General features: G+C 42.3%; 2 protein-coding genes across 11 annotated transcripts in view; one reads left to right on the forward strand and one right to left on the reverse strand.

The window, feature by feature from the left end:
• LOC133460143 (RNA-binding protein Nova-1-like) overlaps nt 1–15,830 on the forward strand; it is a 434,537-nt gene that overhangs the window by 204,781 nt on the left and 213,926 nt on the right. The window lies entirely within an intron of this gene.
• The window catches only part of LOC133460137 (synaptojanin-1-like), a 99,036-nt gene that overhangs the window by 70,571 nt on the left and 12,635 nt on the right, over nt 1–15,830 (reverse strand). For all 10 annotated transcript variants that reach the window (XM_061740682.1, XM_061740683.1, XM_061740684.1 and 7 more), the window contains exons 5-8: nt 15,385–15,610; nt 14,065–14,148; nt 8,556–8,617; nt 547–643 (exon numbers count right to left, since the gene is read on the reverse strand). In XM_061740682.1, coding sequence (XP_061596666.1) covers nt 547–643; nt 8,556–8,617; nt 14,065–14,148; nt 15,385–15,610 — 469 coding nt within the window. The remainder of the gene's footprint in view (nt 1–546; nt 644–8,555; nt 8,618–14,064; nt 14,149–15,384; nt 15,611–15,830) is intronic.

The raw sequence follows: 15,830 nt of genomic DNA on the forward strand, positions 1-15,830 counted from the left end.
TACATCAGATGATAGTGATAATGCATTGGACTGAGTCAAAACAATGTAATTCAAACTTTCTATTTTAATTATGCAACATATTTGCATGAAAAAACACACTGAAACACAATGAAAAGTGCAGTGTGTGCATTATTCTTAGATACAAAATACTCTAAATAAAATGCAGTGTCTCACCCACACTGAAATCACAAAATAAAGTGCAGCTAGGGGTGGGCAAAAATATTGATACAGCAATATATCGCGATACATACATTGAATATCGATATCGTATCGGGAGACTATGTATTGCGATATATTGCTGTATCAATATTTTTGCCCACCCCTACCGCTAACAGATAACCGCTAACAGATAACTGCTAACAGATAACTGCTAACAGATAACTGCTAACAGATAACTGCAGATAACTGCTAACAGATAACTGCTAACAGATAACTGCTAACAGATAACTGCAGATAACTGCTAACAGATAACTGCTAACAGATAACCGCTAACAGATAACCGCTAACAGATAACCGCTAACAGGTAACTGAGGAACTGCGTCTCACCTGGAAGGCTTTGCTCAGCATGTGTTCTCCTTCTTTGCTCCCCAGCAGGTTGATGATCACCTGTTTCCCGTACAGCGTCCGCAGAGCCGTGAAGTGTCTGGAAAACATCCATGACAGGGAGGAGGTTAACCACGTAAAACATCCATGACAGGGTGAGGTTAACCACATAAAACATCCATGACAGGGTGAGGTTAACCACATAAAACATCCATGACAGGGTGAGGACCGATCAGGGAGAAGGTTAACCACATAAAACATCCATGACAGGGTGAGGTTAACCACATAAAACATCCATGACAGGGAGAATGTTAACCACGTAAAACAAGCTGGTTTAACATGATAACTACTGGGATGGGAATTAAGAACTTGTTCAGAACTGGTTCCCAGTGTTTCAATTCCTTGGAATCGTTTGCAAAATTTGGAAACGATTGGCTTTTCCAGTGGGAACGAACAACGTCATCACAGCCAGCAGTCAGTAGTAAACACGGCGCCCACGCGATACAAACGCTCAAACGTTTTTGTATACAAAACATTTCAGTTAAAAACAAGACAACAGGGCAACTTGAAATACTACTTGCCAAGTAAATATTTGGTCAAAGGGAAAAAAATACTACCAACATGCTAAAACATTTGTGAAAACAGCAACAATAACGATCAATAAATGTCAAGTTTTGGATCTGCTCCGGACCAACGTCAGTAATTCTCAACCCAGCAGCAACGTTAGCATGTCCCTGGCTAATAATACTGCAGGTAAATAGTTAACTAACGAACACTGACGATCATATTAGCGTCATTGGCCTCATTGTTGTCCTTTTTTTTACAAATGAGAATCGATAAGGGAATCGATAAAGAACCGAATCGTTAAGCAGAATCAAAAATGGAATTGGAATCGTAAAATCTTATCAATTCCCATCCCTAATAACTACACTGATTATAGATATGGATGAAACGTTATGTAAACCTCCAAACCACCAAACATTTAGTCAGTAAACAGCGTTACAACACTGGTGTCATTTATACCAGAAACTGAGTTTGTATCATTTCATCACAACAACAGGACAGTAACTCTGTTCCCTATCTATCCAGTATCCATCATCCATCCATAGCTTTTTGTTGACTTGGCCGAGTGAATAAAAGTCAGAGACGAGCTAAAGTGTCCTCCGATCCATCCCACCTCCCAGCTGCTGCTGGTGATTAGCTGCAGAACCGTTAAGGTGCGGTTCAGTGATCCCTGATTACAGATCATCTCCTCCCAGAAGGACGGATTCACCCCCCCCTTAGACACAGCTGCTGCAGGGTCCTCTCCAGTCCTCTCCAGTCCTGCACCGGTACCGTTCACCCCCCCCCTTAGACACAGCTGCTGCAGGGCCCTGATCAGTCCTCTCCAGCACCAGTACCTTTAGCCCCCCCCGCCCACACACACACACACACACAGCTGCTGCAGGTCTCTCACTAGTCCTCTCCAGTCCTCTTTAAAAGGTCCAAAGGTTTGGACACACCTTCTCATTCAAACAAATGGGTAAGTGTGTCCAAACTTTTGGTCTGTACTGTAAACACACATATACATACATATATATATATATATATATATATATATATATATAAATATTAGTAAAACCCCACTATTTGTGCTTTTGTGAATAGCGTATTCCAGTCTTTACTTCCTACACACACACTGCATGGAAGGGAGCGTTTGATTTATTGTTCACGTAACGTTACTTTTTATTTTTTCACGACCAAATCACGCACTTTATTTATGTCATTTGCACCGACGGGCAAGGACAAAAAATAAATGATTCCACCAAAATTCCAAAGATTTTTGTGGTTGGCTGACACATTACAGCATATTTCAAACATGCTGGTAAATAATCACACGCCAAATAATCACAAATATGATATTTGTGACTGGTTTTCATTCCTCGTTTCAGGAAAAAAAGAAAAAAGCTTCAACAATGTTGAAGTTACGTTTTTTTTTAATGTTTTAAGTGTTTTGCTTTGATGAAAAAAATGCTTAAGAAGTTTTTTTCCATTTCAATGCACACGTTGTAAGAGACATTTTGAGACATTTTACTAATATTTTACTCTTTTTTCATTTATGTGAATGTTCTGAAAACTCAAAGACAGAGACTTGAATGAATTTACCTGTAAATTTATTCTAATTTGAAACAAAACAAATTGTTTGGATTTTGAAAGTTTTGTCAACATTTACAAATGATTCTGTGACAATCCTTGGTCCGGAATGGCCTTTATTTACACCATTTAAATAAATAATTTGCTATAGGCCTACACAGAGTTGTGTTTCTAATTTCTACACCGTACAGGCGTTAATAAATGTAATGCGTGTTCAGGGATGAAGAAGCTGGAGGTGGGAGGAGAACCAGGTGAAGGTTGAGGTCGTAGAACCAGCAAGAACTTTCATCTACTTTCACTCCTGATCACAACTGAATCAGAGAGTTAAATGTCCCTCATGAATCTGTCTCTGAGGATATTTACTTCAGTTAAAGTTTATTTCAGAGTGATCTTTAACAACGGCTCAGACGTGCAGGAACCAACACCCAGAACTGATTTACCTCTCTACTGTTCTCTCACCTCTCTACTGTTCTCTCACCTCTCTACTGTTCTCTCACCTCTCTACTGTTCTCTCACCTCTCTACTGTTCTCTCACCTCTCTACTGTTCTCTCACCTCTCTACTGTTCTCTCACCTCTCTACTGTTCTCTCACCTCTCTACTGTTCTCTTACCTCTCTACTGTTCTCTCTACTGTTCTCTTACCTCTCTACTGTTCTCTTACCTCTCTACTGTTCTCTCTACTGTTCTCTTACCTCTCTACTGTTCTCTCACCTCTCTACTGTTCTCTCACCTCTCTACTGTTCTCTCACCTCTCTACTGTTCTCTCACCTCTCTACTGTTCTCTCTACTGTTCTCTCACCTCTCTACTGTTCTCTCACCTCTCTACTGTTCTCTCACCTCTCTACTGTTCTCTCTACTGTTCTCTTACCTCTCTACTGTTCTCTCTACTGTTCTCTTACCTCTCTACTGTTCTCTCTACTGTTCTCTTACCTCTCTACTGTTCTCTCTACTGTTCTCTTACCTCTCTACTGTTCTCTCTACTGTTCTCTTACCTCTCTACTGTTCTCTCTACTGTTCTCTCACCTCTCTACTGTTCTCTCACCTCTCTACTGTTCTCTCACCTCTCTACTGTTCTCTCACCTCTCTACTGTTCTCTTACCTCTCTACTGTTCTCTCTACTGTTCTCTCACCTCTCTACTGTTCTCTCTACTGTTCTCTCACCTCTCTACTGTTCTCTCACCTCTCTACTGTTCTCTCTACTGTTCTCTCACCTCTCTACTGTTCTCTCACCTCTCTACTGTTCTCTCTACTGTTCTCTCACCTCTCTACTGTTCTCTTACCTCTCTACTGTTCTCTTACCTCTCTACTGTTCTCTCTACTGTTCTCTTACCTCTCTACTGTTCTCTTACCTCTCTACTGTTCTCTCACCTCTCTACTGTTCTCTAACCTCTCTACTGTTCTCTTACCTCTCTACTGTTCTCTAACCTCTCTACTGTTCTCTTACCTCTCTACTGTTCTCTTACCTCTCTACTGTTCTCTCTACTGTTCTCTTACCTCTCTACTGTTCTCTCACCTCTCTACTGTTCTCTCTACTGTTCTCTTACCTCTCTACTGTTCTCTTACCTCTCTACTGTTCTCTCACCTCTCTACTGTTCTCTCTACTGTTCTCTTACCTCTCTACTGTTCTCTTACCTCTCTACTGTTCTCTCTACTGTTCTCTTACCTCTCTACTGTTCTCTTACCTCTCTACTGTTCTCTTACCTCTCTACTGTTCTCTCACCTCTCTACTGTTCTCTCACCTCTCTACTGTTCTCTCTACTGTTCTCTCTACTGTTCTCTCACCTCTCTAGTGTTCTCTCTACTGTTCTCTCTACTGTTCTCTCACCTCTCTACTGTTCTCTTACCTCTCTACTGTTCTCTCACCTCTCTACTGTTCTCTCACCTCTCTACTGTTCTCTCTACTGTTCTCTTACCTCTCTACTGTTCTCTTACCTCTCTACTGTTCTCTTACCTCTCTACTGTTCTCTTACCTCTCTACTGTTCTCTTACCTCTCTACTGTTCTCTTACCTCTCTACTGTTCTCTCACCTCTCTACTGTTCTCTCACCTCTCTACTGTTCTCTCTACTGTTCTCTTACCTCTCTACTGTTCTCTCTACTGTTCTCTCACCTCTCTACTGTTCTCTCTACTGTTCTCTTACCTCTCTACTGTTCTCTCTACTGTTCTCTCACCTCTCTACTGTTCTCTTACCTCTCTACTGTTCTCTCACCTCTCTACTGTTCTCTCACCTCTCTACTGTTCTCTCTACTGTTCTCTTACCTCTCTACTGTTCTCTTACCTCTCTACTGTTCTCTTACCTCTCTACTGTTCTCTTACCTCTCTACTGTTCTCTTACCTCTCTACTGTTCTCTTACCTCTCTACTGTTCTCTCACCTCTCTACTGTTCTCTCACCTCTCTACTGTTCTCTCACCTCTCTACTGTTCTCTCACCTCTCTACTGTTCTCTCACCTCTCTACTGTTCTCTTACCTCTCTACTGTTCTCTTACCTCTCTACTGTTCTCTCACCTCTCTACTGTTCTCTCTACTGTTCTCTTACCTCTCTAGTGTTCTCTCTACTGTTCTCTCTACTGTTCTCTCTACTGTTCTCTCACCTCTCTAGTGTTCTCTCTACTGTTCTCTCTACTGTTCTCTCACCTCTCTACTGTTCTCTCACCTCTCTACTGTTCTCTCTACTGTTCTCTTACTTCTCTACTGTTCTCTTACCTCTCTACTGTTCTCTTACCTCTCTACTGTTCTCTTACCTCTCTACTGTTCTCTCTACTGTTCTCTCACCTCTCTACTGTTCTCTTACCTCTCTACTGTTCTCCTACCTCTCTACTGTTCTCTTACCTCTCTACTGTTCTCTCACCTCTCTACTGTTCTCTCTACTGTTCTCTCACCTCTCTAGTGTTCTCTCTACTGTTCTCTCTACTGTTCTCTCACCTCTCTACTGTTCTCTCACCTCTCTACTGTTCTCTCACCTCTCTACTGTTCTCTCTACTGTTCTCTCACCTCTCTAGTGTTCTCTCTACTGTTCTCTCTACTGTTCTCTCACCTCTCTACTGTTCTCTTACCTCTCTACTGTTCTCTCACCTCTCTACTGTTCTCTTACCTCTCTACTGTTCTCTTACCTCTCTACTGTTCTCTCTACTGTTCTCTCACCTCTCTACTGTTCTCTTACCTCTCTACTGTTCTCTCACCTCTCTACTGTTCTCTCTACTGTTCTCTCACCTCTCTACTGTTCTCTTACCTCTCTACTGTTCTCTCACCTCTCTACTGTTCTCTTACCTCTCTACTGTTCTCTCACCTCTCTACTGTTCTCTTACCTCTCTACTGTTCTCTTACCTCTCTACTGTTCTCTCTACTGTTCTCTTACCTCTCTATTGTTCTCTCACCTCTCTACTGTTCTCTCTACTGTTCTCTTACCTCTCTACTGTTCTCTCTACTGTTCTCTTACCTCTCTATTGTTCTCTCACCTCTCTACTGTTCTCTCTACTGTTCTCTCACCTCTCTACTGTTCTCTCACCTCTCTACTGTTCTCTTACCTCTCTACTGTTCTCTCACCTCTCTACTGTTCTCTCTACTGTTCTCTCACCTCTCTACTGTTCTCTTACCTCTCTACTGTTCTCTCACCTCTCTACTGTTCTCTTACCTCTCTACTGTTCTCTCACCTCTCTACTGTTCTCTTACCTCTCTACTGTTCTCTTACCTCTCTACTGTTCTCTCTACTGTTCTCTTACCTCTCTATTGTTCTCTCACCTCTCTACTGTTCTCTCTACTGTTCTCTTACCTCTCTACTGTTCTCTCTACTGTTCTCTTACCTCTCTATTGTTCTCTCACCTCTCTACTGTTCTCTCTACTGTTCTCTCACCTCTCTACTGTTCTCTCACCTCTCTACTGTTCTCTTACCTCTCTACTGTTCTCTCACCTCTCTACTGTTCTCTCTACTGTTCTCTCACCTCTCTACTGTTCTCTCACCTCTCTACTGTTCTCTCACCTCTCTACTGTTCTCTTACCTCTCTACTGTTCTCTTACCTCTCTACTGTTCTCTCTACTGTTCTCTCACCTCTCTACTGTTCTCTCTACTGTTCTCTCACCTCTCTACTGTTCTCTCACCTCTCTACTGTTCTCTCACCTCTCTACTGTTCTCTCACCTCTCTATTGTTCTCTCTACTGTTCTCTCACCTCTCTACTGTTCTCTTACCTCTCTACTGTTCTCTCTACTGTTCTCTCACCTCTCTACTGTTCTCTCTACTGTTCTCTCACCTCTCTACTGTTCTCTCACCTCTCTACTGTTCTCTCACCTCTCTACTGTTCTCTCACCTCTCTACTGTTCTCTTACCTCTCTACTGTTCTCTCTACTGTTCTCTTACCTCTCTACTGTTCTCTTACCTCTCTACTGTTCTCTCACCTCTCTACTGTTCTCTCACCTCTCTACTGTTCTCTCACCTCTCTACTGTTCTCTTACCTCTCTACTGTTCTCTCTACTGTTCTCTCACCTCTCTACTGTTCTCTCTACTGTTCTCTCACCTCTCTACTGTTCTCTCTACTGTTCTCTCACCTCTCTACTGTTCTCTCACCTCTCTACTGTTCTCTCTACTGTTCTCTCACCTCTCTACTGTTCTCTCACCTCTCTACTGTTCTCTCACCTCTCTACTGTTCTCTCACCTCTCTACTGTTCTCTCACCTCTCTACTGTTCTCTTACCTCTCTACTGTTCTCTCTACTGTTCTCTCACCTCTCTACTGTTCTCTCTACTGTTCTCTCACCTCTCTACTGTTCTCTCACCTCTCTACTGTTCTCTCTACTGTTCTCTCACCTCTCTACTGTTCTCTCACCTCTCTACTGTTCTCTCACCTCTCTACTGTTCTCTCACCTCTCTACTGTTCTCTCACCTCTCTACTGTTCTCTTACCTCTCTACTGTTCTCTCTACTGTTCTCTCACCTCTCTACTGTTCTCTCACCTCTCTACTGTTCTCTTACCTCTCTACTGTTCTCTCTACTGTTCTCTCACCTCTCTACTGTTCTCTCACCTCTCTACTGTTCTCTCACCTCTCTACTGTTCTCTCACCTCTCTACTGTTCTCTTACCTCTCTACTGTTCTCTTACCTCTCTACTGTTCTCTCACCTCTCTACTGTTCTCTTACCTCTCTACTGTTCTCTCTACTGTTCTCTCACCTCTCTACTGTTCTCTCTACTGTTCTCTCACCTCTCTACTGTTCTCTCACCTCTCTACTGTTCTCTCACCTCTCTACTGTTCTCTCACCTCTCTACTGTTCTCTCACCTCTCTACTGTTCTCTCACCTCTCTACTGTTCTCTTACCTCTCTACTGTTCTCTTACCTCTCTACTGTTCTCTCACCTCTCTACTGTTCTCTTACCTCTCTACTGTTCTCTCTACTGTTCTCTCACCTCTCTACTGTTCTCTCTACTGTTCTCTCACCTCTCTACTGTTCTCTCACCTCTCTACTGTTCTCTCACCTCTCTACTGTTCTCTCACCTCTCTACTGTTCTCTCACCTCTCTACTGTTCTCTCACCTCTCTACTGTTCTCTCTACTGTTCTCTCACCTCTCTACTGTTCTCTCACCTCTCTACTGTTCTCTCACCTCTCTACTGTTCTCTTACCTCTCTACTGTTCTCTCTACTGTTCTCTCACCTCTCTACTGTTCTCTCTACTGTTCTCTCACCTCTCTACTGTTCTCTCACCTCTCTACTGTTCTCTCACCTCTCTACTGTTCTCTCACCTCTCTACTGTTCTCTCACCTCTCTACTGTTCTCTCTACTGTTCTCTCACCTCTCTACTGTTCTCTCACCTCTCTACTGTTCTCTTACCTCTCTACTGTTCTCTTACCTCTCTACTGTTCTCTCTACTGTTCTCTTACCTCTCTACTGTTCTCTTACCTCTCAAACGCCGGAGCGTTGGCCTCAAACCCTCTGGACAGTTTGACCCGGTGGGATCCGACCTGCGGAGACACAAACACAGAACCTCGTTGTAAAGATAAAACTCAGAGAACCCAGAACCCAGAGAAGCAGGAAGAGCTGGAGATGAACCCTAGAAATAGAAGAAGAGAAGAAAGAGAGAGAGGGAGAGAGCAGAGCAGAGCAGCAGCAGAGGAACCGGGTCGTCACCAACGAGAGACTCTCTCTCCGTTTCCATGATTCTACCAAAGGAAGCAAGCCTGACCCGACAGGAGCGGCGAGGGCCAGGAGGAGATCTAGTCTCTGGACGGCAGGTTGCAGCAACCTGCTGCAGGTTTGATTCAGCCCCATCTCACACTGCACCACTAGATTGCTGAGTTCAAAAGTTGGCAGCCCACGAGTAATGTAATAATAATAGTATAATAATAGTAATGGTCTCACACCGTATGACCCGATGCTCTTATGCGACCTGTCTCCTCACACTATACCAGGGATCAGCAACCCGCGGCTCTTTAGCGCCGCCCTGGTGGCTCCCGGAGCTTCTTATAAAATGTTTGACCTTTTTTTTCCTTTTTTTCCTCTTTTTCTTCTTTTTTTTCTCTTTTTTCTTCCTTTTTCCTTTCCTTTTTAATCTCGACATTTTGACTTTTTTTCGATTTTGATTTTTTTTCTTCAACATTTCGATTTTGTTCACAAAATTTTGACTTTTTCCTCAACATTTCGACTTTTTTCTCGACATTTCACCTTTCGCCATTTGCCTTCATTCTAATTCTGATACAAGACTTTTCATTTTTTGCGGCTCCAGACATGTTTGTTTTTTGTATTTTTGGTCCAATATGGATCTAAAACATTTTGGGTTGCAGACTGCTGGACTACACGATCATAATCCTCACGTCGGACTTCTGTTACTGGAACTGCAACGTCAAAAAGAAGTAGAAGAGGAGGAGTAACCCGGAAGTGGGAGACACAGAAGATGCTCAGCAAAAACTAACGCGCTGCCTTGGCAATTTGTACCGTTCTGTGTGGCGATAAATGAAAAAAGATGAGACAACGTCGTGATGGGACAAAGAATTGGCTGGGCAGACGTGGGAAATGCAGTCTTTTTTGACGTGACATCAGAGATTGTGCATGCTCTCTGCAAAATATTATTATGATTTTTTTTTTTCAAATGTCAGCGGGGCTCCATAGCTGTGTCTGCTCGGTCATTGTGTTAAATACATGTAGTTAGAGAAATAACAGGCAGAAAACAGGTGAATCGTTCAGTTGCGGCTACAAGCACCAAAATTGTCACACATTCTCCTTAGGGGTTGCTCTTTTGATAAAACCATTGTGCCAAAAAAAAAAAATAATATACAGTAATATTGCATTTGGCAATAAAATCCAATAGAGTCGTCCTATTGGAATGATCTTGGTGTCAAATCATAACCTTTTCACTATGTACAATCTAAATGGGGTTGGTTTTTTGGGGTTTTTTTGGGGTTTATTTTCGGGTTTTTGGGGTTTATTTTCGGGTTTTTGGGGTTTATTTTCGGGTTTTTGGGGTTTATTTTCGGGTTTTTGGGGTTTATTTTCTGGTTTTTGGGGTTCATTTTCGGGTTTTTGGGGTTTATTTTCGGGTTTTTGGGGTTTATTTTCGGGTTTTTGGGGTTTATTTTCGGGTTTTTTCGGGTTTATTTTCGGGTTTTTCGGGTTTATTTTCGGGTTTTTCGGGTTTATTTTCGGGTGTGTTTCGGGTTTTTTCGGGTTTATTTTCGGGTTTTTTCGGGTTTATTTTCGGGTTTTTTGGGTTTATTTTCGGGTTTTTCGGGTTTATTTTCGGGTGTGTTTCGGGTTGGACCCATGGACTTACACTTTGGCTTCCTTGTACCAGATATCAGTCCCAGAATCCTAATATTCTGCTAAATGTGAGTTTTTTTTGTTATGTTTGACACTGGTAAAATGGATGGCAGTGTATACTTTAGTATTGTTAGAGGTTTTGTGTGTGTTTTTTTGGCAGAATGGTTTTATCAAAAGAGCAACCCCTAAGGAGTATGTGTGATAATTCTGGTGCTTGTAGCCGCAACTGAATGATTCACCTGTTTTCTGCCTGTTATTTCTCTAACTAATGTCGTCGTAAACTGTTTGTAGGTTGAACAGCTACTCGGCTGTATTGAATCCCACATCACTGGATGTCATTTGATTTTTATCTCCAGTTTGATACTTATATCTTAAAGTCTGCATTAGCCGCCGTGTAAACTCTGAGCTGAATCAGTATTTCACATCTTTTAGGAAGAAATGAGCACCATTTTGCTTTGGATCCAAGACAAAAACAACCACCGAGACTCAACAAAGCTCGTCCTGGTGGAGGTGCAGCTCCGTAGTAAACGCTGTTCTGATGGTTCTGCTCAGTCAGACCAGTACGGTGGGGGTTTGACGCCCACCGTACTGGTCTGATGGTTCAGACCAGTACGGTGGGGGTTTGACGCCCCAGCACCATCAGCTCAGACGCTGCAGAACACGACAGAATAAACCTGAGGCAGTCGGGCATCCAGGAAATCAGAGACGTTTCCTGAGAGACAGGAAATTACAGAGAGGTGAAGACTTTCCTTTGAGAAACAACGCAGGACTGGAACTGAACAGGAATGTCTTCTAACACGACAAGTTCAGGAGAAGAAATGTCAAATATCAAGACCAGACCAAGACCAAGACTAGTTCAGCTCAAAACCAAGACCAGGACTGGTTAATATCTCTATATCCTCATGCAGTTTTGAGTACGCAGCGTTTACGTTTTTATCCTAGTGTCCTTATCTTTTAGTGTGGAGTTTTCAGTGTTTTAATTGTTTTTATTGCTTGCTTTGAGCCAGTGGCAACAAAATATGGTTCCACTTGTATTTGGAGTTTTGGAATGACAATAAAGTGAACGTTGAACCCTGATCACTCAAAGTCACCACCTGAAACCAAGGACTCCCTACTGGCTGAGTTTATCCTGAGTGGACGGTGAAGCTACAAGCTACAGCTACTGGGGGGGGTTAAAGCTGCTGGTTCTATCTGAATCCCCATGAGTGTTTCTAGAGATAAATACGGGACTAATGAGCTCCGGGTCGCTTCAGATCTCTGCCCTGATCAAACCAGCTGCTAATGTGGTGATGGACGCCCATCCAGCTGCTGGGGGCGGGGCTAAGGGGGGCGGGGCTAAAGGGGCGGGGCTAAAGGGGCGGGGCTAAAGGGGCGGGGCTAAAGGGGCGGGGCTGAAGGGGCGGGGCTAAAGGAGCGGGGCTAGACCAGGCTCACCTGACCAAAGAGTTCTGGGAGCTGAGGAGACAGAAGAAACCCTTTACCAACCACTACCACTCCTCCCCCCGAGCCTGACCCTGGATTCACACTGAAAGATAGGTTTCCGTTTGCCACTCATTGTCTATGAGAGCTGCTGCGAGAGGCGTTGGAGGCGTCCGGCTATTTTTGACGCTTTCAGTGTGAATCCAGCATGAGCCCAACGAGTCAGTCTGTGCCCCCCCACACCCCCCCAGGTCCTGGCGGGGCACAGAGGGACCAAGGTCTGCAGTGTGAACCACATCCATGTCTCCTCCTCCTTCCATGGAGCTGCTGATACGTCAACGCCGCCGCCATATTGGATGTTCAAGACTGTAAACTAATACAAGTAAATGGACTTATTTTCATAAAGCATCTTTCTACAAAGAAATGTACGTTTTACGTCTCATTTATTCATTCACACACGCCAATTTTTTCCTCTATTTTTCCTCCTTTTTTCCCTATTTTTTCCGCTTCTTAACCTTTTTTTCCTCTTTTCTTTTTTTTCATCATTTTTCAACTTTTTTCTCTTTTCATTTTTTCCCTCTTTTTCCTTTGTTCATCTTTTTTTCTTTTTTCCTTTTTTATCTTTTTTCAATCTTTTTTCCTCCTTTTTCTTTTTTCATCTTTTTTTTCTTTTTTCATCTTTTTTTTCTCTTTTCATCTTTTTTTTCCCTCTTTTCTCCTCTTTTTTCCTTTTTTCTCTTTTTTTCCTTATTTTCATAAAGCGTCTTTCTACAAAGAAATGTACGTTTTACGTCTCATTTATTCATTCACACTTTTTTCCTATTTTTTCCTATTTTTCCCTATTTTTTCCGCTTTTTAATTTTTTTTCCTCTTTGTTCCTTTTTTCTTTTTTCCTCTTTTCTTTTCAACTTTTTTCTCTTTTCATCTTTTTTCCCTCTTTTCTTCTCTTTTTCTCTTTTTTCATCTTTTTTTCCTCTTTTTTCCTACTTTTTTTCTTTTTTTTCTCTTTTCATCTTTTTTCCCTCTTTTCTTCTCTTTCTTCCTTTTTTATCTTTTTTTATCTTTTTTTCTCTTTTTTTCCTCTTTTTTCCTTATTTTCATAAAGCATCTTTCTACAAAGAAATGTACGTTTTACGTCTCATTTATTCATTCACACACGCACTAATATACTTGGAAACAGTTAGGACCAAATATAATATATTTAATTTTCTCAGATGGTAAAAATAAGAACTTTATTGATCCCACATAGGAGTAATTCATGTTATATCAGCTATAGAGAACAAGGTAGTGCCAAAAAACAATTATATCCCCCCTCACAAAAATAGAGAAACATGTTTTCTCATCAACAAAACATATTTTATATTTTCAAATAACAAAATAACATATTTGAACCATTTTTCTGACAAAACTCTATATAATAACTGAAAGAAATCTGAAAAATGGTTCAAATATGTTATTTTGTTACTTGAAATTTTTAAATATGTTTATGTAAAATATGTTTTGGATCTTGAACATCCAATATGGCGGTGATGTTGACGTATCAGCAGCTCCATGGGAGGAGGAGGAGACGTGGAGATGATGTGAAGCCCCAGCAACAACAGAAACCCCCAGGGGTGATGGGGGGGACAAACAAACAAACCAACAGGTGGGGGGGACAGACAGGTGTACCAGGGGGGGTTACGGGTTTAAGGGTTTACCAGGTGGGGATTCTCATCCAGGCCATTAGGGTGCCGGTTCTCACCGATGTGCAACAAAACACCCTTAATGGACTTTTTCTGAACAACAACAACACAGAGTTAAAACTGGATCACTGTTTACTGTAAACACAAACACACCTTTATTTATTACCTTTATTTATTACCTTTATTTATGTATTACCTTTGTTTATTTATGTTGTTCTATCGGATCCAAATATGTAGTTCAGGTTGGATTCTGGCTGTTTTCACATCACATTCTATTTTTCAATTCAGTTTTATTCATTTATTCTTGCATCCATCCATCCATATTTTATTACATAAACAATGGCAGGTAAAAACTCCCCTTTAGGAGTTAGGAAACTTTGTCCAGGACCAGGACCAGGACCTGGACCAGGACCAGGATCACATGACCTCCAACTGCAGCATCATTGAGGTGTTAAAAGGTCTAAATTGTAATCTGTTCATGTTTCTGCAGAATCTCAAGTGATAAAAGCTCAGACTGATGATCAACCCGGCGTCTAAAATCAGACTTTTCTCACCTGGATTCCCGGCTGCTCCCAGAACAGAGGGATGGAGCCACGGATTTGGATGAAGGAGGAGACCTGATCATCCAGGAAGATCACCTGGAGACAGGAACAGAACTGTGAGGTCACCTGCAGCTGCACCAGTCCCAGAACCAGGAGTACAAGATTTATCTTCTCATTACAAGCAAAAAAATCTTGTTCCACTGGCAGATTTTTCTACTTATTTTAAGTGAAAATCTACTTGAAACAGGTGAAAATTGTTGTTTTTTCCAGTGATGAGTCTTGTTTTAAGTGGAATTAGATTTTTTTTTACTAAAATGAGACATTTTAACTAGAAATAAGACAAATATTCTTGGTAGGATTTTGAGTTTTTGCAGTGGAAAGGCTAACAGGAAGTGTGCAGGTAGAACTGAAGCTAACAGGAAGTGTGCAGGTAGAACTGAAGCTAACAGGAAGTGTGCAGGTAGATGTGAAGCTAACAGGAAGTGTGCAGGTAGAACTGAAGCTAACAGGAAGTGTGCAGGTAGAGGTGAAGCTAACAGGAAGTGTGCAGTAGAACAGTTTCCTCTCACCTGCTCCGTCTCTACGAAGTGTTGTGTAACTGTAGTAAAGGCTAACAGGAAGTGTTGTGTAACTGTAGTAAAGGCTAACAGGAAGTGTTGTGTAACTGTAGTAAAGGCTAACAGGAAATGTTGTGTAACTGTAGTAAAGGCTAACAGGAAGTGTTGTGTAACTGTAGTAAAGGCTAACAGGAAGTGTTGTGTAACTGTAGTAAAGGCTAACAGGAAGTGTTGTGTAACTGTAGTAAAGGCTAACAGGAAGTGTTGTGTAACTGTAGTAAAGGCTAACAGGAAGTGTTGTGTAACTGTAGTAAAGGCTAACAGGAAGTGTTGTGTAACTGTAGTAAAGGCTAACAGGAAGTGTTGTGTAACTGTAGTAAAGGCTAACAGGAAGTGTGCAGGTAGAACTGAAGCTAACAGGAAGTGTGCAGGTAGAGGTGAAGCTAACAGGAAGTGTGCAGTAGAACAGTTTCCTCTCACCTGCTCCGTCTCTACGAAGTGTTGTGTAACTGTAGTAAAGGCTAACAGGAAGTGTGCAGGTAGAACTGAAGCTAACAGGAAGTGTGCAGGTAGAGGTGAAGCTAACAGGAAGTGTGCAGGTAGAACTGAAGCTAACAGGAAGTGTGCAGGTAGAACTGAAGCTAACAGGAAGTGTGCAGGTAGAACTGAAGCTAACAGGAAGTGTGCAGGTAGAACTGAAGCTAACAGGAAGTGTGCAGGTAGAACTGAAGCTAACAGGAAGTGTGCAGGTAGAACTACTGAGCAAACGTCTCACCTGCTCCGTCTCTACGAAGTTGGCCACCTGCCCGTCGTCGTTGGTTCCCCGGACGTTGAAGCGCGTTCCCGCCCGCTCCGAGCTGAGCCGGGAGAAGATGCAGGCCTTGGCCTGCTTGTGTCCGGCGTAGATGGTTCTCACCTCCACGCCGCCGCACATCAGCCGCAGCAGCCAGTCGTCACAGTTCACGCCGTAATGCTTCAGGTGCAGGTGCAGGGACTGGTTCCTGGAGGATCATGGGAAATAACCAGATTAAAGGGACTGGTTCCTGGAGGATCATGGGTAATAAAGATCAGGGACTGGTTCCTGGAGGATCATGGGAAATAACCAGATTAAAGATCAAAATGTCAAGGAAAAAGTTGAAATGTCGAGAAAAAAGTTGAGAGAAAAGTCGAAATGTAAAGAAAAAAGTCAAAATGTCAAGAAAAAACTCGAAAAGTCGAGGA

This window comes from Cololabis saira, chromosome 14 (assembly GCF_033807715.1).
Source record: "Cololabis saira isolate AMF1-May2022 chromosome 14, fColSai1.1, whole genome shotgun sequence".
NCBI classification, from domain to species: domain Eukaryota; kingdom Metazoa; phylum Chordata; class Actinopteri; order Beloniformes; family Belonidae; genus Cololabis; species Cololabis saira.